Consider the following 27,315-nt stretch of genomic DNA (forward strand, 5'->3'; position numbering starts at 1 on the left):
GGAAGAGGGAGAGGCAGGCTCCCCAGAGGGAGCCCGATATGGGACTTGATCCCAGTACCCCAGGATCACGACCTGAGCCAAAGGCAGACAACCACTAAGCCACCCAGGTGCCCCAGGAATGTTATTTTTGATTGGGCTTATATCATATGGACCCCTATCTTTCGTTTTGTTTTTTGGACCTCTGTGCTAATGAAACTTTTGTGTATTTGCAGAGCTCTAGATGTTCTGAAGTATGAGGAAGTAGACATGAAGTTGTTAGCCAAGGCTGTTCCAGAGCCCTTGAAGAAGTATGTTGAAAGTAGAGAGCTAGCTGAAAGACTGAAAATAGAAGGTAGAAGATAATTTTTTACTTAACATGCCTATATGTTCGCTTTTCCATTTGTGCAAATTATGAATGGACAGCAGATTCATTAAGAAAGAGTGCTATGAAAAAAAAAAAAAAGAAAGAGTGCTATGTTAAGAGGAGCCATCATTACCATGGAACCAGCATAGTCTTAGGCTCTATGCTACTTACAGTAGAGTTCCCAGGCAAGCAGCATTGCAACACACAGAACTTGTTAGAAATATGGAATCTCACAGTCTACCTCAGACTGAGTAAGCATCTGCATTTTATTTTATTTTTATTTTTATTTTTTTTAGCATCTGCATTTTAACAAGATCCCTGGGTAGTTTGTGAGCACATCTCAAGTTTGGGAAATGCTATAAGGTTTACCAAAAATAACCCAAAAAAGCCAAAAACAAAACTTTTTTTTTCCTTAAACTTCCTTTTACATCTTCCCCATCTGGTGTTCTAACAATGAGAAAAATAATACTGTCTTTGGCTTTGATAATATACTGGAGTACTCTACTAACAAATACTTACTTTGAATCAGGCAAAGAAATCAGAGCCTGCCCCTATACATTATAACATATATCATGCTCTCATACTTTCCAACAGTGAACTGACCATTAAAGCTATAGATGACTTTGTAGTTGTACTGTATTTTTTCAAGTTTTTCATTATGAAAAATTTCAGACATAAAAATACTGAGAATAATATCACCTTCTGCATCTTGATAGCTGTTTTTTCCTGAGGTGGCAGATTATTTGGAGAAAAAGGGAATAGAAAGAGCTGGAAAGAAGGGTAGGAGAAGTTGGATAATGATGTACTATTCAAATATGAAATAACTTTAAATTCCTTGGAGATCAGCCAAAGTGGTAAGAATGCTACATTTCCTCTAGCAATGGCAGTTTCTTTTAGCTCCATAGAGATCTACCGCTTTGCTATGCTTTGGCTGTACATACAGATGACCCAAGTGCTACCTATCATCCCACCATGCAAGTTACCAAAAGTCCAGCAACAAAGGGAAACTCACCAAAACTCTAGAATCATTATTCTGAATGACCAGACACTACACTTACACTAATGTCTAAGAAATAATGTTGACCTTTTATTTCAACATCATGATTTCTCTATTGAGTAAAAATTACTTTATTGAACATTCAGGCTGTTATCACCTGAGAACAGGTGATTAAATTCTATATTTTATATATATATATAAAGTTTATTTAAGTCATCTCTACACCCCACTGTGGGTCTTGAGCTCATAACCCTGAGATCAAGAGTCACATGTTCTTCCAACTGAACCAGCCAGGTGCCCCTAAATTCTATATTTTAAACTTGGTTTGCAATTTACTTTGATCCATAAATCACCAGATTTGTGTTAGAATAATCCAGAATAATTTAACTTGTTCATAGAAAACCCTAACTTCAAGCACAGAGTAGCTACTATTTTGCCTTGTTTTTTTAAAGACTCTGGCATAAAAAAAAAAAAAAAAAAAGACTCTGGCATATATAGACTCTAATTTATATCCATGGCTTAAAAGAAACATTAGGTTAAAATATATCATTGACTGTCAAACCACTATATGCCTCCCACCCCCACCAGGGAGGAAGTTTCTTGATGGCAGAAATCAACTTCGGATTCTTCTTTGTATTATCTCTGTTTTGATATATATGTATATGTGTGTATATATATATATTTGAAAGTTTAAATAAATATACCTTTAACATATATATTATCTCTCATTTGTATCCCATGAACTTCTATAGGGTCTATTTATGAGTCATACAATTATATTACAGTTTTTTGTGCTAATTTGTCATATTACAATTTGTATTAAGCCCTTTACATGCAGTATTTTGTTTGACATTTAGAACTGTCCTGTGAAGAATGGGTCTTAGCCTTATTGTCTTAATTTTACATTAAGTGGTAACTTGCCTAAGATCACAAAATTGGTGGGCGGCAGAGCTGGGATTTGAACTTAGCTTGTCTGACAGCAAGGCCTGTGTACTTAACAACTATCTTTTGTTGCCATGAAGACCATCATAAGTCATCTGGGTTAGCCCTTACAATTTCTAGATATGGGGCACCCGGGTGGCTCAGTCAGTTAAGTGTCTGACTCTTGATTTCAGTTCAGATCTTGATCTCAGGGTTGTGAGTTCAAGCCCCACATTGGGCTGCATGCTGGCATGAAACCTACTTTAAAAAAGAAAGAGAAAAGAAGGAACGAAGGAATGAAGGAAAGAAAGAAAAAGGTAAGAAGCTAAGGCCCAGAAGGATAATGATGGGCCCATACTCAGAGGGTAGAGCCAGGCCCAGAGCTGAGATTTTCTAACTGCTAGTCAAGTAACTGAAGCAGATATTACCAAAACCTTTAGGGAAGACTGGCTTTCTTGAACAGGACAGATTGACTACCTCAATTTAGACTTGATCTGATTTGATTTTTTAAATATTTTATTTATTTATTTGACACAGAGAGATATAGAGCAAAAGCACATGGAGCGCCAGGCAGCAAGAGAAGCAGACTCCCGGCTGAGCAGGTAGCCCGATGTGGGGCTCCATCCCAGGACTCTGGGATCATAACGTGAGCTGAAGGCAGATGCTTAACCAATTAAGCCACTCAGGCACCCCTCAATTTAGATTTTAAAACAGGTTTTGAGTTTATTTTTCTAAGAAGAGAATGCTATACAAAATAATTGCTAAATTATCCTTCTAACTTCACTTGAATAAAGCCTTAAAATATTTAAATTGTTACATCTAAAAAACTCCATTTTTAATTAAAAATTATAGCTTTATAATGGACATGATTCTGAAAACCATTTTCTTAAAGAAACAGCTTATCTTTAGGACCTAAAATTCAAACTCACAGCCTATTGAGGGTTAGCACTGAGAGGGAAAAATTTGTACTGAGAGGAAAAGCAGTATCTTCTAATTTTCCAGATTTTTAAAATTTCTAAGTAATCTCTACAATGAGCATGGGGCTTGAACTTACAACCCTAAGATCAAGAGCCCCATGCTTTACTGCCTGAGCCAGCAAGGAGCCTTTTAATTTTCCAGGTTTTATTTTTTTTAAGATTTTATTTATTTACTTGACAGAGAGGGAGAGTGAGAGAACACAAGCAGGGAGAATGGCAGGGGGAGAGAGAGAGAACAGACTCCCCACCAAGCAGGGAGTCTGATTTGGGGCTTCATCCCAGAACCTGAGACACTTAACCTGCTGAGCCACCCAGGCACCCCAATTTTCCAGATTTTTGAAATGAAAGGACATGCAGTAAACTATCAGATGGAATGCTGCAGTTGGTGTGCAAGATATGCCCTCATTTAGCTTCAATTTTCTCATCTACAAAAGGGAACACTTACGCCACTTATTTCATGGTGCTGGGAAAAGTGTTGAAAGTGATAACGTATACAGAAGTTTTTGTAAGTAAAAACTATAAAACACAAGTTGTTAATATCATCTGAGTATCATAACATAATTAATTAATAATTAATTAATTCTGTTCACCAGCCACTTATGAATCAGTGTTGTTCCATCAGCAACAACAAATAAAGGAAGTTCAGCAGGATGAAGCTCTCCAACTGCCAAAAGACCTAGATTATTTAACCCTCAGAGATGTGTCTTTGTCTTATGAAGTTCGAGAGAAGCTACATTTCATTCGCCCAGAAACGGTAAGAAACCAGGCAGTGGAAAGGAGAGGGTTATAAATAAAGAGCCAGTGCTTTAATTTTTTAAACTTTGATTTATAGTGATCACATAATTAATGTTTTGTTTCATCATAAAAAATCTAACCTTGTATTTTCTTATATCTCTTTGTATGACAGATGGTTTGTTTTTGAGAGACCAAAAAACTTAGTCTAAATAAATAACTAGAAGAATTGAGTTGATTAAAATTATTCTCTAGTTCCTACTATATGCTAAACCATCAGTGCAAACAAACCAGTATAATACATGATAAAAAAGAAAACACATTAGGTTAATACATGTGAGTAGTTTTCAAATCACCACTTGGATCCCTCCCTAGGAGTTCCATAGTGTTGGCTTAGAAGCTGTTAGGAGGAAGAAGGGAACCAAAAAAAGGTCCTGAACCCCATGCTTCAGTCTAAGTGTGTGTGTGTGTGTGTGTCTCTGTAAGTATCTGTAAACAAATTAAAATTTTTATTTTATAATATATAGTATTGGACTTTTAATAACAAATATTTAAAGACAGGCTATATTTATTGATTCTGAGATGCACATTTAATATTTATGCAACTGAGTTGTATCTTAAAAATGGATGGTGTATCGTAGTTTAATGAGCAGTGGCTTTTTTTTAGTGGTGATTCATACGGTAAAAGGCACTTAACAAAAAAATAACCTGTAAAAAAAACTGAAAAAAAAGAGTGTTTTTTTTTTAAGATTTTATTTATTTATTTATTCATGAGAGACACAGAGAGAGAGAGAGAGAGAGAGAGAGGCAGAGACACAGGCAGAGGGAGAAACAGGCTCCATGCAGGGAACCCAATGTGGGACTCGAACCTGGGACTCCAGATCACACCCTGGGCCGAAGGCAGGCTCTAAACCGCTGAGCCACCCAGGGATCCCCAAAAAAATTATTTTTAAAGGGAGAAGTGATTCCATCAATATAAACATGATGCTCTTAGTGATAATCATCATGGAAACTAAGCTTATAGGACTTATATTTTATAACTCTGTATATGCTGTTCATTTATGTTTTTATGGATAGTCATAGGCTGCACTGCACAATATGATAGCTAAATGTGACCATTTATATTAATTAAAATCAAACAAAACTCCGAATTCAACTCTTCAGTCATACTAGCTGTTTCAGGTACTCAATAGCTACAATTCTAGAATACAAAAAGCTCTGACAAGTGTTTGTTATAGACTCCTTTGGTAGCAAACCTGACCTGACCTAAGATTATTTAGTCTTGAGATGCCTGGGTAGCTCAGTGGTTGAGCATCTGCTTTCAGCTCAGGGCATGATCCTGGGGTCCAGGATTGAGTCCCACATTGGGCTCCTTGTGGGGAGCCTGCATCTCCCTCTGCCTATGTCTCTGCCTCTCTGTGTGTGTGTCTCATGAATAAATAAAAAATAAAATATTTAAAAAAAGATTATTTAGTCTTCATACCACTTAAAGTGAATATTCATACATTTCACTGTATAAATACACCACACACACACACACACAAAATACACCACAGAAGTATTCATGAGATTATAGAGCACTGCCCAAGACATTGCTGAGCAGGTTACATTAGTTTGATGAAAAGAAAAATAGGTAGTCTATCATCTGTTAGTTATGTGATCTTTAACAAGTTGCTTTAACCTCTCTGAGCCTTATTTATAAATAAGGTATTAATTATTACATTCTCTTTATCTTTTTTTACATTCTCTTTATCTACTTTATAATTATTTTGAAGATACATTAAGATAACATTTTGAGAATATTTTATAAACTATTATATACAGATTGTTATAAAGAGCAAAATAGATTTGATTTGACATAGCTCACTTATGTTCCTCTTACGGTTTTAATTCTTAGATTGGGGCTGCTAGTCGTATACCTGGAGTGACACCTGCTGCCATCATCAATCTGCTCCGATTTGTGAAGACCACTCAGCAAAAACAGATGGCTATAAATTAATTGCCCAAAACTGATCAATGCTTATGTGATACACATAAACTTGAAGAGAGACAGTTATAGCTTTTATTCATAGAAGACTTCTAAGTAGTACAAGAGTATAGATAGGATATAGAAAGTATTTATATTTAGCATCTGTTAAAATAATAAATTTATTAGGTTATTATGGGTTTGTCACTAATTTATAAAGAGGGCAGAGATTATAACTGTGCTTTTTTATGTATCTGAAAAAAGTTATAAAGTCTACATTTATACTCTTTCTCTTAGGTGCTCTGACACAGAGAACCTATTAATATAACTGCAGTATTCATCAGAGAAATAATGGTGGACTTAAAACTAAACCTGAAAAAACATCTCAGTTTATAGATTTGCCTACTTATAAAGACCTTGTCCATTAAATGTTATCAAAGTGAAAGTCTGGGATCCCTGGGTGGCGCAGCGGTTTAGCGCCTGCCTTTGGCCCAGGGCGCGATCCTGGAGACCCGGGATCGAATTCCACATCGGGCTCCCGGTGCATGGAGCCTGCTTCTCTCTCTGCCTGTGTCTCTGCCTCTCTCTCTCTCAATGTGTGACTATCATAAAAAAAAAAAAAAAAAAAAAAAAAGGTGAAAGTCTTATGTTCCAACCTGTTTTGAAAGTTTATAGTCTTTTGCTTGGTTAATGAGGCAAATTCAAAGCTCTCAAATCCTTGGGGTTACAAATTTTAAACTATACTAAATCACCTGGAATCATTCAGCTGATTTCCAGCATTAGAATGTAGTATGTAGGGGATCCCTGGGTGGCTCAGCCGTTTGGCGCCTGCCTTTGGCCCAGGGCGCAATCCTGGAGTCCCGGGATCAAGTCCCATGTCGGGCTCCCGGCATGGAGCCTGCTTCTCCCTCCTCCTGTGTCTCTGCCTCTCTCTCTCTCTCTATGTCTATCATAAATAAATAAATCTTTAAAAAAAAAATGTAGTATGTAGGGTGAAAGTTGACTTCTAAGATTCCTGTACTCTTGCAGGAAATCCTCACCAGTAATTATCTTTTTTTCCCCTCACCAGTAATCATCTTTGAACATTAATGAAAATCTGTAAAATAGATTGGAAATTATCATACCTTTCTTTGGTCCACAATATGGAAAATGTTTGGGCAACCTGGTTAAGGGAGAATAAAGGTAGTTATTTTATATCATACAGTAATTTCTTATGAAACTGTTAAGTCCATGATTTCTTAACACTAAAGACAAATCCATAGTAACTGGTGACTAGTATTTCCCTGTTTTTAAGTCAGAAGTAACAGAAAAACTGAAAAAGGTGCTGGCACTCCTCTTCTTCTTCAGTACTTTGATTCTCTCTTGTCACCACCTGGACAACTCTGGCTGGCTGCCTCAAATACCTCAGCCTTTCTGTATAGACTAGAGGATGAATACAGGCAAGTGAGCCAGAGAGCCTTGCTTGTCCCTGGAAATGCCAGCTCAGATCTCTGGTATCAGAGGAGAAGCTCCGACGTCAGCTTCAGGCCAATGCAGATATTTAAGACAGTACCAAGGGCCCTGAAGTCACTCAGGCTACAGATCTATGTGGTAAGGCTGATTATGGGTGTGAGGCAGCCAAGTATCTTGTTGCTATAATCAGTTGTGGCTACTTGGATGTAGCTCAGTTTTCATGGATTTGTTTCATATAATACTAGTCTTTCCATTAAAGCAGTCAATACCAGTAACAAGGAAAAAGTATTTGTAGGGGTCTCTGGGTGGCTCAGCGGTTTAGTGCCTGCCTTCCACCCAGGGTGTGATCCTGGAGTCCTGGGATTGAGTTCCACATCGGCCTCCCTGCATGGAGCCTGCTTCTCGCTCTGCCTGTGTCTCTGCCTCTCTCTCTCTCTCTGTGACTATCATGAATAAATAAATAAAATCTTAAAAAAAAAAAAAAGTATTTGTAATGCTGGATCATTTAACAATGATGAATTCTTTTTATGATTTAGTAATTTCAAGAAAGTGGTAACTTTTACTTTAGTTATGGCTATTCCTGGACAGAATTCTTACTACAGATGCAATATTGATGACAATACTATATTACATTTTAAAAAGGCCATTTTGCACCACCTGTTTAGCACCAGAAGGGAAATCACTGTTCTAAAACTCTGGTTAAATACAGAAGTAAAAGCAGTCGTGCTTTTGGGGTGCTTAGTAAATGGAATATAACAAAAACTTATTTTGAGGAAATAGCTCTTAAATGCTTTGAAAGGTTTTTGTTATTGTTGTTGTTTTAGATTTTATTTATTTGACAGAGAGAGTACAAGCAGGGGGAGCAGCAAGCAGAGGGAGAAGCAGACTTCCCAAGGAGCAAGGAGCCCAATGTGGGGCTCTATCCCAGGACCCTGGGATCATGACCCGAGCCCAAGGCAGACACTTAACTGAGCCACCCAGGTGACCCTAGAAGGTTCTTGATAGCTGTAATTTGGACCTAATGACACTATACATAGTAAATATAAATTTTACAGTGTGATTCCATAATAATAGTAACTGTCTCACTGAAAAATGTTTGATGGGAAGCATTTGTTTTAGGTTCTACCATTTGGTTTAGGATCTTTATAATTTAAAATGTGTTAACTTAAAAATAAATAAATAAAATGTGTTGACTTTTATAAAATTACCTTAAAAGAGTGTTCCAAAACCGCTTACTCATCTACTGGTGCTGTTGGCCAGAAATGCTATAGACCACAATGATCTAGGGAAAAATCAGCTAAAAATGTACTTGCTAGAAATCTCACCAACAATGACAATAGTCAGCCTCCAAGAGAAGTTGGCCACACTTGTGATTTCCTCTACCCATCACAGACCACACTGCGTGATAGAAAAGCTAGGAACTAAAATTCATTTCAACAGGAAAACCAAAATAAAAAAGAGGAAACTCTAAGTAACAGGAAGCATTTGTAAAATCATTGGTTCAAGGGAGAGAAGGAGGGAGAATGAAGATAGGAATCTATGCTAAATTAAGCCATTATGACCCTGAATTGTGAAGTTACCTCCTATAGCCAGAGTTTGAATTTTATTGTTTTTAAAAATATTTGGTCATCTTTCAATTTTAACCTAGATCGGAATAGCCATGGCTTTTTCACTCAGAAATTTGAACTCCTAGAAGAATGCCCTGTCCAGAAGTGGTGTGCAATACTAGGAAGTCACCAGTAGAGACTAGATCATTCTGATCTGGCAATGCTGCTGATACTGGAGGGCGCACAATAAAAATAACCTGTTCCTCTTAGGCTCCCTCTTTACAATACTTCTATTATTGCACTTTATTCCACCTTTTTTTTTTCACCTTAGTTTTTAATATTTGTCTTACCATAACCTCTTAAAAAAATATAAACCTCTTGAATGCTTGCAGTGCCATAGTTGTAGACACTCGGGACATGCTTTTTGAATGAATTAATATTACTAAAGGCAACAAATGACAAAACTAGAACTTAAGTGAATAATTAAATGTGATAAAAGTATGACAAATATTAAGAACTATATACTTTTGTGCTTGCCATTGTCTCCATAACTCTTCTGTCTTCATATTCTCTTCAGCCTCACTTCCTATCTTCCTGTACTATCTGTTTTTCCTGATCCTAATATGAAATTGAGGTTTATTTTTATGATATTCACTTTATTTTTTTTTTAAGATTTTATTTACTTATTCACAAGAGACACACAGAGAGAGGCAGAAACACAGGCAGCGGGAGAAGCAGGCTCCATGCAGGGAGCCTGACGTGGGACTCGATCCCAAGTCTCCAGGGTCACACCCTGGGCTGAAGGTGGCTGGCGCTAAACCACTGAGCCACCTGCGGCTTTATTTATGAAACAGATTTTTAGTATTTCCTAATGTAAGAGCTAGGTGAAGGACACAACAGAGTGAAAAGGCAACCCACAGGAAGGAAGAAAAAAATCATGTATCTAATAACAGGTTAATATCTAGAATAGATAAAAGACTCCTACAACTCAACAACAGCATCAACAAAAAACCCCAAACAACCCAATTAAAAATGTCAAAGGGCTTGAATAGATATTTCTCTCATAAGATATATAACTGGCCAATACCTACATGAAAAGATGCTTAGCATTACTAGTCCTTCAAAAAAATGCCAATCAAAACCACAATGAGATGCCATCTCACACCTATCAGGATGGATATTATCAGATAAACAAAACTAGTGTTGGCAAACCTGTGGAGAAACTGGGACAGTATGACAACTACCTCCACCAAAATTAAAAGAATTACTGTATGATCCAGCAATTCCACTCCTAGGTATATACCCAGAAGAACTGAAAGCAGAGCCTTAAAGACCCTATTCAAGGGTCATGTTCATAGTAGCATTATTCACAGTAGCTAAAAGGTGGAAGCAACCTAAGTGTCCATCAACAGATGCATGGGATAGATAAAATGAATATGTAAATACAGTATAGGGATCCCTGGGTGGCGCAGCGGTTTGGCGCCTGCCTTTGGCCTAGGGCGCGATCCTGGAGACCCGGGATCGAGCCCCACATCGGGCTCCTGGTGCATGGAGCCTGCTTCTCCCTCTGCCTGTGTCTCTGCCTCTCTCTCTCTCTCTCTCTCTCTCTCTCTGTGACTATCATAAATAAATAAAAAATTAAAAAAAATAAATACAGTATAATACTTTTCAGCCTTAAAAAGAAATTCTGACACAGATGAACTTAGAGGACATTCAAAAAGGCACAGTATTCTAGGATTCCATTTTTTTGTGGTGCCTAGGGTGGTCACATTATCCTAGAGACAAAGGATAATGGTGGTTGGGGGGAGGGAGGAATGTGGAGTTATTCTTCAATGAGTACAAAGCTTGTTTTTTCAAGATGGAGTTCTGGAGGAGGATGGTAATGGTTGCACAACAATGTGAATGTACTTAATGCCACTGTATACTTAATGGTTAAGATCATGAATTTTTGTGGTGTATATTTTACAATGTTTGTAAAAAGCTAAATGAATTTGTGTATGTATATCAGCTCTAAAACTTACTGATAATTTATCTTCTTATTTCTAAAAATATACTTGAGACATTTCAAAGAGAAGAAAATTAATGATCAGCTGAGGAAAAAGCAGATCACACTTAAATGCTAAATTCCAACTCTGAGCTACCTGTTAGTGGCATAGTTCTGTCTCATCAAAGGGACCAAGAGAAAACGTTTTCCTATTACTAAGATCTAAAAGTAGGGGCAGCCCAGGTGGCTCAGCGGTTTAGTGCCACCTTCAGCCTAGGGCATGATCCTGGAGAGCCAGCAGGATCAAGTCCCACGTCAGGCTCCCTACATGGAAGCTGCTTCTCTCTCTGCCTGTGTCTCTGCCTCTCAATCTCTCTCTCTCTCTCTCTCTCTCTCTCTAAGGAATAAAAAAAAAAAAAAAAAAAATCTAAAAGTGTCGCATGATCCCTTAGAGAAAGAATGCTTTTGCTAGTGATTTTATAAAAAAATAAAAGGAGCTAGTACCTAATAATGTTTACTATGTGTCAGATAGGGAGTGCTTTGTTGCCCTTAACCCGTGATAAAGTTGTCCCTGTTCTGGACACAAAGGACACAAGACTTGGAGATATTAACTGATTTGCCTTGATAAACACTGCCGGACCGTCTTCCTAAAACCCTGTCTTGTCCATTGCCCTTGCCAAAAGAACCATGATTTTGTTCACTCTTTCCTTCACAGTCCCAGGAGCTAAATTTTCATTAATTTAAGCCAGTCTTGGTCATTGCAGTTCCCCCAGTGCTTGGTGTAGGCCTGAGACTTGTGTGCACATTGACTCAACAAATTGTAAAAGGAATCTCCTGGGGTGATTTCTTTGCCCTTAAAAAGGGTACCTCTTTTATAAGGTGATGTAAATGTTCTGAAATTAGACTGTGATGATGGTTGCACAATTCTATGAAGATACTAAAGACCACTGAACCACTGAGTTGTATACTTTAAAAGGATGAATTTTATAATATATGACTTGTATCGTAAAGCTGTTACTAAAAAATAAAAACCTCTAAAGGAGTACATGATTGGCAAACCTTTGAGCAAGGATTCTTAAACCTGGTTGATAATCAGAATTTGCAACAGAGGGCACCTGGGTGACTCAGTCAATTAAGTGCCGTCAGCTCAGGTCATGATCCTAGGGTCCTGGAATGGAGCCCCAAGTTGGGGTCCTTTACTCAGGGAGGAGTCTGCTTCCCCTCTTCCTCTGCCCCTCCCCCGACTTGGGCACACTCTCTCGCTAATAAGTAAAACCTTAAAAATAAAAATTCACAACAGAGCTTGTAAAAGTAGGAGGCCAAGCCATAACATAAGCAATTCTGATTCAATTGGTCTTGATATCTATGTTTAACAAGCTTTATAGGTTATTCCAATGCCCAGCCAACTATGGGAACCACTGGGTTGCCTCCATAAATATCATCTTAGCCACTTTTGGCAGAAACTAGATTGCAATTAGTTTTACAGTGTGTGCCAGCTCAAGGATGTAGAATATAAATAATATGTACTGTTGATTTATTTTTTTAAACTTGTTTTTTAAAGATTTTATTTATTCATTCATGAGAGACACAGAGAGAGAGAGAGAGAAAGAGAGAGGCAGAGACACAGGCAGAGGGAGAAGCAGGATCCATGCAGGGAGCCCAAGGTGGGACTCGATCCTGGGTCTCCAGGATCACGCCCTGAGCTGAAGGCAGGGGCTAAACCACTGAGCCACCCAGGGATCCCCCTGTACTGTTGATTTAAATACTAGAGTGGTTCAGTTGTGCCGAAAACTGAACTTGTGCTCTATTTAAAAATTCAAGTCTAAAGGAAAGCCATTCCACCTTCTAATGGATGGTGGGTTATATTTGTGGTCAAGACCACATTTTTTTCAAATGTAAACTTTGAGGGGCACCTGGGTGGCTCAGTCAGTTAAGTGTCTGCCTTTGGCTCAGGTCATGATGCAGGGTCCTGCCTGCATGATTGAGGCTTCCTGCTCAATGGGGAGCCTGCTGTTCTGCCTGCCTGTGCTGGCTCTTTCTCAAAAAAAGTAAATAAATAAGTAAAATAAAATCTTTTTTTAAAAAAAAGCAAAAGCTTTGGGCATCCTTGAATGTCTGGATCTCTGGATAAGTATAGGTTGACAGCCTATGCTCTTATGCCCTAGGGAAAGGATGCATTTATTTTGATCTAGAACCTCATTTTGACTGTCACTGACCCCTATCTAAATCTTCTCAAACTGCTGGCTGCAATTCATTAGCAAGTCATGAAAATTTTTGTCTTAGGTAATGAAAGTACTATTCTCTGACACTTTTGTTTCAGTACTTCATATACAAATTATATTTCACCAATTTTAACTTATTTTTTCCTTCTATCACCTCTAAATTGTATGTTCCATAATCAGTAGTTTCTAAAAAAAACTGACAGCAATTGTGACTTCCAGCTGAAAACATCTTAGATGCAATCAAATACTGTGTTATGGGACACCTGGGTGACTCAGTGGTTGAGTGTCTGCCTTTGACTCAGGTCGTGATCCAGGGTCCTGAGATCCAGTTCCACATCGGGCTCCTTTCAGGGAGCCTGCTTCTCCTTCTGCTTATGTCTCTGCCTCTTTCTGTGTCTTTCATGAATAAATAAAAGATCAAAAGAATGTTTTTTAAAAATACTGTTATACTGTGTTGCAATAGAAAATAAATTTCTTACTGTGGATCCTAGTCACAAAAGTTTGAAAAAAAAAAAAAATCTGTTTGAATAGCACTACTCCCTAATGGGAAAACCCCAATACATTAGGATTAACGTGTGAATTTCTCAAAGTATGGAAAATTTACCGATCTCTCCCTATGCTGTAGCCTGGTTAGGTGATGTGACTAAAGTATAATAGCAAATTGCTGTTGAGCATAGATCTCAGGTATTCTGATTTCACAGTACCTTTCTGCCACTTTCAGTGATTTTTTTTTCCTCCTAAGAACCAGAAGTCCTCCACTGGATGAAAACTTTCTCTGGCTCTGCTAAACAATCTTTCTCTCAGCTTAACCTTCAATTCCCTCCCACTCCCACCCTTTGTAGCCTATTTCATGCTAAGCATTTATGGAGTTGCTATGCTTAATGAACCATTAGAGCACTCAATCTCAGTGTTATCTAAGTTGAGAGGCTAAAGGGGAATTTAGAATGTGATTTTCACTTTGAACAGCATTCTCTGCAGATTTAAAATGCTCTTCATATATTGAAGACAATAATACTTTTCTCATGTTTGGTAGGCTATTTTTCAAATCCAGTGCCTCATAATTCAAATTTAGTTATGTTGGTTGCGCTTTGAATTCTCTTTCAGAGTTGATCTACACTATTTAGAATATGGCCATCAAAATTAAAAACATAAGAAATGGACTAAATCTATCTATATCTATCTATCATCTATCTATCTATCATTTATTTATCAAAGGAGAGAGAGGCAGAAGGGAGGCGCAGACGGAGAAGGAAAGACAGAATCTCCAGCAGGCTCTTCGCCCAGTGCAGAGCCCCGTGAAGAGCTCGATTTCACAACCCCAAGATCATGATTGTCAGGTTTAATCCGGTAGTGAAATGAAATAGGCCGGGCAAAAGTTGGTCGAAACAGGCTTTTAATAGGACGGGCTCTGGGCTCTGGGGCGAGGTTCAGAGGCCCGCAGGGGAGGGAGAGAGCGGGGAAGTCATGGGCGGGGGAAGTGGCGCGCAGGGGAGGGCAAGCGGGCTTTTTAAGGGGGGAGGGGTAAGGGACTGTGTGTCCTACGGAATGATAGGTATTAGGGCTTATTACTGGTGGAATCGGTATGGGGCGATAACTGTGCATGCCCTTATATGGGGTCTGGGTAAAGTACGGGTCAGGTTTCCTGTATAGGTCCTGTCTCCCCAATGACAGGTCCTCAGGATGGTCTCCTGGTGGTGGGAAAGTTCTGAGGTGAGGGCAACAAGGTAGAGGGTCCGATCCCCCTTGATCCCGCCGACCCAACAATGATCTGAACTGAAACCAGGAATCAGATGCTTAACGGAGCCACCCAGGCGCCCCGACTATCTAAATTTAAAAGGAAACATTCTAATTGTATGTAATACAAGACCAGCACTCATGCCATGTTTCAAGCAATGAAAAGGAAACTTACTGAATTTTCCTATATTTCCAACTTCACACAAAACAATCTAAAGATGGGAAGGAGGGCAGTTTAATAAACTTCAGAGACAGACATCAGAGATTTGAAGGAAAACATTCACAGTTATATAAAATATGAGAAATTGAGTTCCAAGAGATGCATTCCCTAACCTCAATACAAAGATTTAGCTACAGGGGCCCTGGGTGGCTCATTCAGTTGAGTCTGGCTCTTGGTTTTAGCTGAGGTCAGTATCTCAGGGTCATAGGCTCTGGGCTCAGCAGGGAGTCTGCTAGAGATGCTCTCTCTCTCCCCCTCTGTTCCTCCCCTCCCTTCCCTCTTTTTTCCTCTTTTAAAAAAAGATTTTATTTATTTATTTATAGACAGAGAGAGAGAGAGGCAGAGACACAGGCAGAGGGAGAAGCGGGCTCCATGCAGGGAGCCCGACGTGGGACTCGATCCCAGGTCTCCAGGATCACGCCCTGGGCTGCAGGCGGCGCTAAACCGCTGCAACACCGGGGCTGCCCAAATAAATAAAATCTTAAAAAAAAAAATTAGCTACAAGAAAATGTTACCTCTACCCTATTGAAATTTGTTACATGTTTACTGAGCTGCCAGCTCTACACGGAATCTCATAGGAAGCTCAAGAGAGATGTCCAGAGGGTCAATCAAGGATTGACAATAAAGAGAAAGGCTTTAGGTCAAGGCTGGGTCAGACCCTTCCTTTGTTGCAATGAAACAGCTGCACCCCTTACACTTAAATGCTTACAGTGTTGCAGGTGTCCTAGTCAAAAGGCTGAGAACCACTTCCTCAGTTTGGGTGGCTCAGACAGCCCTGGAACTCAAAACTCAAGTTGCTTACGTGGCAAATCTACAGTTTATCACACAACCAACTAGAATATTCCCCTAATCACATGATTTTACTGAAAATTTAACCAAATCACTTAACCTCTAGAAACATTTGCAGGATCATACCACACGGTCTTATCTTTGCTGCCAATTACTCTCTTTAGAATAAATGAAACTACCTACTTTTGATTTATCTTATTTTCAAATCTATTCTGCTTTATGCAAGCAATAACCTACATCTTAGTGTCTTAAGAGAGATTGTGTTAAAGGGAATACCCAAACTGCGTATGTTGCTATTTTGATTACTTCTGGATATAAATTTTGAAAGAAGCTAGAACTCTAACTTATTTAGGTAAATCATGATTGGTTAAGACCAAAATTTGAAATCCTAGTACATGGGACACTTAGGTGGCTCGGTAGTTGAGCGTCTGCCTTTGGCTCAGGGAGTGACCCTGGAGTTCTGAGTTCAAGTACTGCATCGGGCTCCCTGCATGGAGCCTGCTTCTCCCTCTGCCTGTGTCTCTCATGAATAAATAAAATCTTAAAAAAAAAAAAATTCGTATTACAGATTTTACTTCCACATTAACCAACTGCAAGTGGCACAGTAAATTATTTTTGTCTGCTGAAAAAGGGAAAAGTAAGTTTATTTATTTATTTATTTGGGAAAAGTAAGTTTAAAGCCATTATCTACTTTACCTTGCTTTTACCAAATATTTGCCAAAATTGTCACCGTGATTATCTTGTGATCAAAATGGTGAAACAGGACCTGGATTATTAAATATTAGGTGAATTTGCAATTGGCTGGATCATCATAATCAAAGAACAGTTGTCTAAGTGCAAAACCTCAGGTCTATTTCTGGACCTAGTTTGTAACTACAGAAATGTAAAAATTATAAATATCAGATGTATATATCACAAAGTCCACATTTTTATTTGACATGCTAGATAGCAGGCTCCAGATTCAAAATTCGCTTAAGAGGAGATACAGCAGAGATAAATGTAAACTCCCAACATGAGTTTTTAAAAGTAACCAAAACAGTGGTGCCTGGGATTGGACTCTGGAACAGAAAAAGGCCATTAATTGAAAAATTGAGGGATCCCTGGGTGGCGCAGCAGTTTGGCTCCTGCCTTTGGCCCAGGGCGCGATCCTGGAGACCCGGGATCAAATCCCATGTCGGGCTCCCGGTGCATGGAGCCTGCTTCTCCCTCTGCCTGCGTCTCTGCCTCTCTCTCTCTCTCTCCTCTCTGTGCATTCTCATGAATAAATAAATAAAATCTTAAAAAAAAAAAAGAAAAATTGATGAAATCTGAATAAAGCCTGGAAATTAATAGTAACATATCAATGTTGGTTTCTTAGTTTTGACAAATGTACTATGGTAGTGCAAGATAACATTAGGGGAAACAAACTAGGTGAGAGGTTTACAAGACCTCTATCCTATCTTTGCAATTTTTCTATAAGTCTAATTGCTCGAAAAATATTTTTTTTAAAGATTTGAGAGAGAGAAAGAGAATGAGAACAAGCAAACACGAATGCACAGGCAGAGGGAGCCCAATGAGGGTCCCAGGACTCTCGGATCCAGGACTCGGTCCAGGACTCTCGGATCCAGGACTCTCGGTCCCAGGACTCTCGGATCAATACTTGAATGGAAGGCAGACCACCAACTGAGCCATCCAGATGCCCCACAAGGTTGTTTTTTGTGTTGTTTCTTGTTTTATTTTTATTTATTTGAGAGAGAGCATGAGCAGGGGGAGAGGGAGAAGCAGGTTCTCACTGAGCAGGGAGCCCAAAAGGGGACTCCATCCCTCCCAGAATCGTGGGATCGTGACTTGGGCCAAAGGCAGACCTTTAACCAACTGAGCCACCCAGGTGCCCTCAAAAGGCTATTTAAAAAAAAAAAAAAAAAAAAAAAAAGGTGCTTGATAATGCACATAGTTTAAAGGAGATCTGAAGTATAATTTACACTTTGTTACCTTTTATTATTGGCTGTTTACAATAGGCCAGGCTCTGGGTATAGAGTCTATTCTCACTAACTCATTTCATCTTTGCAACAATCCTAAGAGATGGGCAGTATTATGCCCATTAGACAGATGATGAAAGGCACAGCTTTTCCCCACTTAACTATTCTGATCATCTAGTCCAAATACATCAATTTAGGAAACTACAGTCCAAATAAGATGACTTATCTCTTGGGCAAATAAAAGCACACTATATTACATCTATATCCACAGCTATAACAAATTTAATTTTGGGGAAAGCACTTTAAAAGCTATAAACTGGAAAAGAAGAAAAAAAGCTTTAAAGTAGAAAGGAGAATGGCATGGAAAGAATCTAGAAACCATGTGACAGCTGTTAAGGTTCAACAGCTGTTAACTGAAGTGTTTAGCTCAGATATGACTAAGTTGGGGGGGGCACCTGGCTGGCTCAGTTGGAGGAGCATATGAATTTTGATCTCAAGGTCGTTGAGTTTGAGCCCCATACTGGGTGTAGAGATTTAAAAAAATTTTTATAAAGGGCATCTTAAATTAGTGATTCTTGTAAATAGAATGAAATAGTTCAATTATCCTAGAGAAGAGCCTAAATATACTAAAAGTTACTACTAAGGAAATATAATGAATTGAGAAAAAAATCACCAGCAATAGGATGGCTTAGGAGCCACTCTATATACCTGTCTGCCATCTGTAATGAGGGTATGTGTAATACCTGCCCTCCTAAGACAGCTGTTGTGAGGTCTCTGCCCTCCAATATTGTTAACACACAAGTTGACGAGGTAATCAAAGATTTCAATGAATATTCTTCAGTTGACTTGAATAGATTAAAAAGGCTTTTAGATTTAGATTTTTCTGATTCTATATAATTGTTATGAGGCTAAGACAAATATTGAAATGTCTAGGAGGTAATGTTTTCATATTCTCCAGTAACTCCTACTTGTCCTTCAGATCTCCATTATTCCTGAACAAGTACCTTCCTTAGCCAATCCAAATAGTGTGCTTTTACTCTTCCTCACAGTATCCTTTCATAGCATCATCACAACTCAGAATTACCTAATTTATGCTAACCTCTACCCTGATGGATTATAAACTCAAAAGGGCAAGACCTGTCCATTTTGTTCACAGTTCTATGCCCAGTGCCTAGAATAGTGTGATTTAGTAAGCACAATTTAATAAATCATTCACTGATTTATAGAACCTAGCACTTTTTCTTAAAAAAAAATTAGCCACAGCAAAAGAAATTAAAAACTTCATTTGGAAAATTGTTTACAATGCACTAATGGAAAAGTCTGGCAGTTTCCTGTAAAAAGCATACATTTGCCATACAATCCAGTGACCCCACTGCTAGGTATCTACACAAGATGAAAATCTAGTCACACATGAACCCGTTTATCATGCCTTAAATCATAACCTTCCCAAACTGGAAACCACCAAATCTCCCTCAGCTGGGAATGGATAAATGGTCCCACTAAACAGATCGCAAGGGTACCTGGGTGGGTCAGTTAAGTGTCCAACTCTTGATTTCAGTTTGTAGAGTCCTGAGGGTCAGCACTCACTGGGGAATCTGCTTGGGATTTTCTCTCTGCCCCTCCCCCAACTCGCTCGCACTGGCTCTCTCAAATAGTTTGTTTCTAAAGATTTTATTTGGAAGAGCGTACACACAGAGGGAGAGGGAGAAGCAGACTCTCTGCAGAGCAGAGCTTGATGCGAGTTCCATCCCAGGACCCAGAGATCATAACCAAAGCAGAAGGCAGACACTTAACCTGACTGAGCCTACCCAGTCACCCCTCAAATCTTTAATCAAAAAAAAAAAAAAAAAAAAAGTATGAAACAGGGGAATCAAATGCATCACTCTAAGTGGGAAAAGAAAAAAACCCATATTCAAAAGGCCTATGTACTTTACAGACCCAGGTAGGACGTTACTGCCAAAACAAAAGGGACAGAAAATATATCAGTGGTTACCAAGGCTTAGGAGGTAAAAGACAGTTCGAGTCCATTTACCTACAATGCACCAGTGAATTTTGGTGGGGGTCTGATAGAAGAGGGAGATGGTGGAACTATTCTATACCTTGATTGCAGTAAACCATACATCTGTCAACACTTAAAAATTAAGGGCGCTGGGTGGCTGTCCGTTAAGCATCTGATTTTGGCTCAGTTCATGATTTCAGGTCTGGGATCAAGCTCCATGTTGGGTCAGGGCTCCCCATTCAGTGGGGAGGTCTACTTATCCCCCTGCCCATGCTCTCTCAAACAAAATCTTACCAAAAGAACTTACAAAAAAAAAAAAAAAAAATCTTAGAGGGTGTATCTTAACTGTAAATACATTAAAAAAGGAAAAACCTTTAAGTTGCTTAATAAGTTTTCTAATATTTTTTGCTTACCTGGGAAGTAACATTAACCTAGTATTATCTTTTTTTTTTTTTAAGATTTTATTTATTTATTCATAGACACAGAGAGAGGCAGACACAGGCAGAGGGAGAAGCAGGCTCATGCAGGGAGCCCGATGTGGGACTCGATCCGGATCTCCAGGATCACACCCCAAGCTGCAGGCGGCGCCAAACCGCTGCGCCACCAGGGCTGCCCTAACCTAGCATTATCTTTATCATGAAGTCTCTCCTACAGAAACTACAGCTCTGAGTTCTCTACCATTTTTCATAATTTCACTTATTTCTGCTAGTGACTAATGGACATCCTACTTAGATCATATTTAGAAAACAAAAGGTCAAAATTATATGGGTTCTCTCAAAAGATTTCCATTGGATCAGAGGTTAACTACCTTTCAGGAGCCAAGTGGCAGTTTCAATTTTTTCCCTCTTCTAAAAATCACTTAATATATCTGTTGGGCTTCAATTCTGGTTTTTAAACAAGGAACTCTCAGACTTGGAAATGAGAGGGGACTTTAATAGCACCTGGATGAAAAACAACCTATGTGTTTGGGAGTGAAAAAAGACCTGAGAAAACAGATCAGAAAAGGTCACGGTAAACAAAAGGGAACAGGTCTTAGTCCTCCTCTCATCCAAAGCATCATACAACTCTTCCCTGGTAGGACTAGAACTCATTGTTCACTCCCTCAGGGGTACAGGTCCTAACTCCAGGGTGAAACCCTAACTCAGTGGACTGAATTCAACATTGGACTACCAATCTAAAGCCACATTAACACAAGATGAGTGGTCACCCTTCAAGTTACCCATTTCAGTTACTGTGAATACTGTAGCCAAGAAGCTGGTTTTGGGTTGAGCTCAGTATTCCAATTCAGCAGAGGTTATCAATGTAAATCAACAAATTACATTAAAATAATACTCGAAGTTTTTACACCCCCTACTATAAACTACTTAAAATCAAGGGCTCTGGGCAGCCTCGGTAGCGCAGCGGTTTAGCACCGCCTGCAGCCCAGGGCATGATCCTGGAGACCCTGAATCGAGTCCCAAGTCAGGCTATCTGTATGATGCCTGCTTCTCTGCCTGTCCCTATGAATAGATCATTTGAAGAAAAAAAAAAAAAATCAGGGGCTCTGCACCATTTGTATAGCCATTATTGGCCAGAACCCAAGTAACCAGATGAATTCTCTGGGAGGTACAGGACCAGTTAATTAAAAATGGTATAAAATTGAGCTCTCATCCGGCTGGGAACTTATTTCGGACTGCCTATCCTGGGCACCAAAGTAATTTTTAAGAAATCAGATCTTATTGATCTAACTCCTGAACTTTCCTGTTTCATATTCTTGAGAGCACACCAGAATTCCTGGGACAAATTTCAAACTGCTGAGATTCTGTACAACCACGGGGAATTCCAACAGGTAACCAATTTAAAACATAGTTGAAGGTCAAGCACCAGTATGAGGAAGTTCTAATCGAAATCCACTCCATTTTAAACACAAGAAAATGCAGCTAGTATAGAATACTCAGTGGAGCTAAATTGCTAGATCCTATAAATTCAGGCTTCAAAACTAATTTGTAGCTACTACCAGTAGGTGGTGCTCAAACCAATGGCATATCCATACTGGGTTCTAGAGTTAAGCATCCCAGCTAGCCAAACTGAAGCTTTTTTGTACACTAGCCGATTGTCCTTCCTATCCTTCCGTGATTTTCTCCGAAGTTTCAGTTCTAGAGGGCGAAACAAATCCCTTCCAGTAAACATTACAGTTCCAATTTGGTCAGCTATCATTCAATGATCAGTTTTTAAAAACCCTACACCAAGGTGTTAACTTTAATCAACATTAAGCAGTGTATTTATACAAATAAAGGAAAAATAATTCCTTTTAAGTTGTGAAATTCTTTTATTAGTTTCTAATTTATAGGCCTCATCAGTGCCCCTGGTGGTACTGTTGAGACCATTTTACCTAGTTTAGAACTAAATGGAGATTTTTCCATTGCAGTCACTTTCTACAGAAGTTGGTAAGACATTCCACTTAGCATTGTCATTAATTACAAAGTGTCCTGTATGCTTTCTGCCACACTTCAAAGCAGCTTAAAGAAATGACTTCCCTTTCATAAAGCATAAGTTTTAGGATCAAATAGGGTCTTTAAAGAATGCTCAAATGGTCAAAATCCACATAGCAGTATCTCAAATATACCAGTATTAAGAAGCATTCGCCAGCTTTCCAAAGCCAAGAATTTGATAGTTGTCACCCAAATACTGTTAAAATTCACAATTTGTTGTAGGTTACCACTCTTCTCAAGAGCGGTTTGTTTTTCATCTTGTTTATCATAAACTTCAAACTGTCATCTTTTAGTATTCCCTTCATTAGGTGATGTTACTGGAATGACAGCAAAACCTCCAAGACATTTTCAGATTATAAAGCTTACCCTACACTCCAATCCAAAGGAGTCCTTCCTTACATTTCCCACTGCACCTCTTCAAACTGGGTTTGTGCCCTCTTCACCCAACCTTGAATTTGTTAAGTTCTTAAGTGACTGAACTCCAGCTGTTTTTCTACTATCTAGATACAATTAACCCCACTATGAAGTAAAATGCTATCAAATGCCTCACATTTTAGGGTGCTTCAACATTTATATGACAATGCATTCCAGTAACTAAGGAAACAAAAACATGCCATTAACAAGTTTACTTCATAGTGATAGAATACAAATTTTATATGCAACACATGGACTTTGGTATTACAGAACTTAACCTGTTTCTATAAACTATCATATGGTGTTACTTTGCTTATCTAAGAGAAAGTGTGTTGCGCCAACAGACCCTTTTCCTATAGCATTGCTTTTACTTTGTTTTTACTATGTATTTTAACTTTCTTGCCCTTAAACAAGATGAAAAAACTTCCAAGTTTCCTATCCAGGAAAAGTTAACCCAAATTTCAGTTTAAACACTAGAAATAAGGTTCTGTGCAACTCCAATCTTTTACCTGAATACTATAAAGGCTACAGTGTTGACCAAAACAAGACACAGGTTTCTCATTAAACTTTTGTTTTAATGGGTCTCAAAATTCTGTGACAGATTTTTGGTCAAGTTGTTTCCATTAAAAAGTACTGATTTTAAAAACTAATAACTTAAAACTGCCACACACGCACAAAAAAAAAAAAAAAACAAATGGTCCACAAAACATTCTCCTTTCCTTCTGAAGGTTTTACGATGCATTGTTATCATTAACCAGTCTTTTACTATTAAACTTAAATGGCCAATTGACACAAACAGTTCTGAGACCGTTCTTCCACCACTGATTAAGACTGGGGTGGCAGGTATTGGGGATAATATTCATTTAGCCTTCTGAGCTTTCTGGGCAGACTTGGTGACTTTGCCAGCTCCAGCTGCCTTCTTGTCCACTGCTTTGATGACACCCACAGCAACCGTCTGTCTCATGTCACGAACAGCAAAACGGCCTATTAAAACAAATTTTAGATCACTATCAGAAACTGTATCAGAAACTATACACAAATAGCACGTCCTAGTGCTTCAGTAAGTTTTCTAATTATGCTTAAATCATTCTTACCCAGAGGAGGATAGTCAGAGAAGCTCTCAACACACATAGGTTTGCCAGGAACCATATCAACAATGGCAGCATCCCCAGATTTCAAGAACTTGGGACCATCTTCCAGCTTCTTTCCAGAACGACGATCTATCTTTTCCTTCAGCTCAGCAAACTTGCAGGCAATGTGAGCTGTGTGACAATCCAGCACAGGTGCATATCCAGCACTGATTTGGCCTGGATGGTTCAGGATAATCACCTTGGAGGAAAAAATTGCATTTAATACATTTCAAACAGGATCTAGCAAAGAGAACATTGCCACTCTTAAGTGTGTTACCTGAGCTGTGAAGCCAGCTGCTTCCATTGGTGGGTCATTTTTGCTGTCACCAGCCACATTGCCACGACGAACATCTTTGACAGATACGTTCTTGACATTGAAGCCCACATTGTCCCCAGGAAGAGCCTCACTCAAAGCTTCATGGTGCATTTCAACAGACTTTACTTCAGTTGTAACATTGACTGGAGCAAAGGTGACCACCATACCAGGCTTAAGAACACCAGTCTCCACTCGACCCACTGGGACAGTACCAATACCTAAAATATTTAGAAGCATCGTGTCAGATACCTTCTGTGAAGAACAATCCATAAATCGTATTTTTAAATGGCAATGTTCAACTTACCACCAATTTTGTAGACGTCTTGGAGAGGCAGACGCAAGGGCTTATCAGTTGGACGAGTTGGTGGCAGAATGCAATCCAGGGCTTCAAGCAGTGTGGTTCCGCTGGCATTCCCATCTTTACGGGTGACTTTCCATCCCTTGAACCAAGGCATCTAAAAAAACAAGATTGTCCATTAGCATTCCCCAAACTGTTGTCATTTAGTGTCAACATATGCCTCTTCTATCACTTCCTCAAAGCCTTGAAGTCACTTACGTTAGCACTTGGCTCCAGCATGTTGTCACCATTCCAACCAGAAATTGGCACAAATGCTACTGTGTCGGGGTTGTAGCCAATTTTCTTAATGTAGGTGCTGACTTCTTTAACGATTTCCTCGTATCTCTTCTGGCTGTAGGGTGGTTCAGTGGAATCCATTTTGTTAACACCAACAATTAGTTGTTTTACACCCAGTGTGTAAGCCAGAAGGGCATGCTCACGGGTCTGCCCATTCTTGGAGATACCTGCTTCAAATTCACCAACACCAGCAGCAACAATCAGGACAGCACAGTCAGCCTTTAAAAGACAAAAAGACATCCTGTTAAATAAATGTTCCTCAAAAAGATGAACTCCCCCTTTTTTCCCATACAAAACCCAAGCCTACAGTTATTTTCAAGTAATCCTACAAACCTGAGATGTGCCTGTAATCATGTTTTTGATAAAGTCTCTGTGTCCTGGGGCATCAATGATGGTCACGTAATACTTGCTGGTCTCGAATTTCCACAGGGAGATATCAATGGTGATACCACGTTCACGTTCAGCTTTCAGTTTATCCAAGACCCAGGCATACTTGAAGGAGCCTTTTCCCATCTGTAAGGATTAAGAATGGTTACTTGGTAACTTAAACACAAACTTCCAACTTGAAATCCCTAACTCCTGCTTAAGCAGAAATGCGGATTCCACTTTACAGTTAGGTAGTTCTATCTCCCAAAGTTACATAGATAAAAAACTCTTCAGCAAGCACAAACAATCTACCACAAGCAGCAGATTCTGATAGACTAGTAACTAGTTTTGGGGAAGTTGACACTGGCCGACTTTTTTTTAACGATCTCTCATTAAGTTAGTATACCAACCTCAGCAGCCTCCTTCTCAAATTTTTCGATAGTTCTTTTGTCGATCCCACCACATTTGTAGATCAGATGGCCAGTAGTGGTAGACTTGCCCGAATCTACGTGTCCAATGACGACGATGTTGATGTGAGTCTTCTCCTTTCCCATTTTGGTTTAGGTTTAGCGGTGGTTTTCACGACACCTAAATTTTAGGGTAGGAACAAACCCTTTTAACTACTGTCCCGGAGGCTTGAAAATAAGCCACGACCAAACTCGCAGAGACCAAATTCCAAGAATTACAACCAGGGCCAAGCTGGCCCAACTCTCGTCTCCACCCACCAAGCGTGGGGTTAACTCCACCGCATAAAATCCCCTCCCCCCTCCGGGGAAGGCCTGCTTGTAAGGCGTTGAGGCGGAATGGAGGTGCCAAGACGGCGTTCGGTACACCGTAGGGTCACAGGAAGCAGCGGCCTAACAGGGAAAGGCCCTTTTCCTTTGTGTGGGTGACTCACCCGCCCGCTCTCCCGGGCCGCCGCGTCCTCCATTTTGAGCTGCCTGCAGCAGGGCCGGAGAGCGGCCATCTTTCCGCGCACGCAACTGGTGCCGAGCGGGCCGGCCTCTCCGCCCGGCGTAGGACGGTACATCGCGGCGCGAGGCCCGGCACCAGAGCCGCCCGGCCCACTCCACGGGACTCTCCCGCGTCCGACGCGGCGCCCACGGCTCGTGGGCCTTCCCCGCCTCGTCGGACATGTGCGCCGGGACGAGCGGGCCTCGTCGCCGCCCTCCGCGCCTCGCGGCGGCCCCACACCCCAAGAACGCGACGACCGCGGAAAAGCCCACCCCGTTCAAGTCCTGACCAACCTCCGCTCAACCATCTCGACGGAGAAAACCATAGCGGCCTTCTTTTGGTAGGTCAAACGTCTGGAGGCTTAAACCACTGTACGAGGGCAGGCAAGAAGGTGCGGCGGAATTCGCACGCGGCCGCCACAACACCCAAGCCAGGCCTCAAACCAACCACGAGGCAAAAGGGGTCCTAAAAAAAGGCGCAAGGCCTGGAACCTTCCCACCCACTCACAATCCGAAATTCGGGGTCAAGAACATCGTAAAGTGGCTCGGTGGCGCGGCCGTTGTAAAAGGCACGCGAGGGCCGCTGGCAGCTCAAAGAGGCCAGGCCCGCGGGAGCCACACCCGGCACTCACCTGTGTTCTGGCGGCAAACCCGTTGCGAAAAAGAACGTTCAAGGCGGCTACGGCACTTATATACGGTCCTCCCCCACCCTCGGGGAAGAGGGCGGAGCCAGCACACGACACCACTTTCCCAGTTTACCCCGCGCCAACTCCATCAGGCACCGGTTCGGTCGCCATCCCCTCCCCCTACTGCTCGGGGACCGTGGGCGATGTGCGCTCAGCCCACTAAAGAGCGCACATCTCCTCGCGCATGCTCCTCTTGACCCCGATGACGGCGAGAGTGAGTGGGTGGGGAGGCGGGGACGAGCTTTCCGCTCGTTCTATGTTAGTGAGAGTTTAACGACGGTCCCTGGGATTCCCCGAGGCTGAAGCGAGTCCTCCTTTGTATGAATTACTCTCAGCTCCAGCTGAAGGGGCGGGCGGGGGGGCGAGGAGGCGGCCCTGCGGGGAAGTACTGAATCTGCCCTCTACGGTTCCTGGTTTAACTGCAAAGATGGTGTGGCGATTGGAGTACGCCTTCCCTCCGCAGTATACCTCCAGTTCTTAACCTGGTCCTCTCCAAGGTCCAGG

General features: G+C 40.4%; 2 protein-coding genes across 4 annotated transcripts in view; one reads left to right on the forward strand and one right to left on the reverse strand.

Moving 5' to 3' along the window:
- Positions 1-11,961, forward strand: part of MTO1 (mitochondrial tRNA translation optimization 1) — a 32,589-nt gene extending 20,628 nt beyond the window's left edge. Inside the window, exons 10-12 of the mRNA XM_025444471.3 lie at positions 213-331; positions 3,832-3,992; positions 5,868-11,961. Coding sequence (XP_025300256.1) covers positions 213-331; positions 3,832-3,992; positions 5,868-5,969 — 382 coding nt within the window. The 3' untranslated portion in view covers positions 5,970-11,961. The remainder of the gene's footprint in view (positions 1-212; positions 332-3,831; positions 3,993-5,867) is intronic.
- Positions 11,962-22,923: 10,962 nt separating this feature from the next.
- On the reverse strand, positions 22,924-27,022 carry EEF1A1 (eukaryotic translation elongation factor 1 alpha 1). 3 transcript variants are annotated; one of them, XM_049092247.1, is made up of 8 exons: positions 26,758-27,022; positions 25,583-25,760; positions 25,140-25,319; positions 24,729-25,025; positions 24,477-24,627; positions 24,134-24,390; positions 23,821-24,055; positions 22,924-23,710 (listed from the first exon to the last, which is right to left on the reverse strand). In XM_049092247.1, exons 2-8 carry the CDS (start codon positions 25,724-25,726, stop codon positions 23,586-23,588), a joined length of 1,389 nt encoding a protein of 462 aa, XP_048948204.1. In that variant the 5' UTR covers positions 25,727-25,760; positions 26,758-27,022; the 3' UTR covers positions 22,924-23,585. The 3 variants fall into 3 exon arrangements, with proteins under 3 accessions (XP_048948204.1, XP_048948205.1, XP_048948206.1); XM_049092248.1 differs by lacking the exon at positions 26,758-27,022 and adding an exon at positions 26,420-26,560; XM_049092249.1 differs by lacking the exon at positions 26,758-27,022 and adding an exon at positions 26,071-26,094.
- Between the last annotated feature and the right edge of the window lie 293 nt (positions 27,023-27,315).

Source organism: Canis lupus, chromosome 12 (assembly GCF_003254725.2).
Source record: "Canis lupus dingo isolate Sandy chromosome 12, ASM325472v2, whole genome shotgun sequence".
NCBI classification, from domain to species: Eukaryota; Metazoa; Chordata; class Mammalia; order Carnivora; family Canidae; genus Canis; species Canis lupus.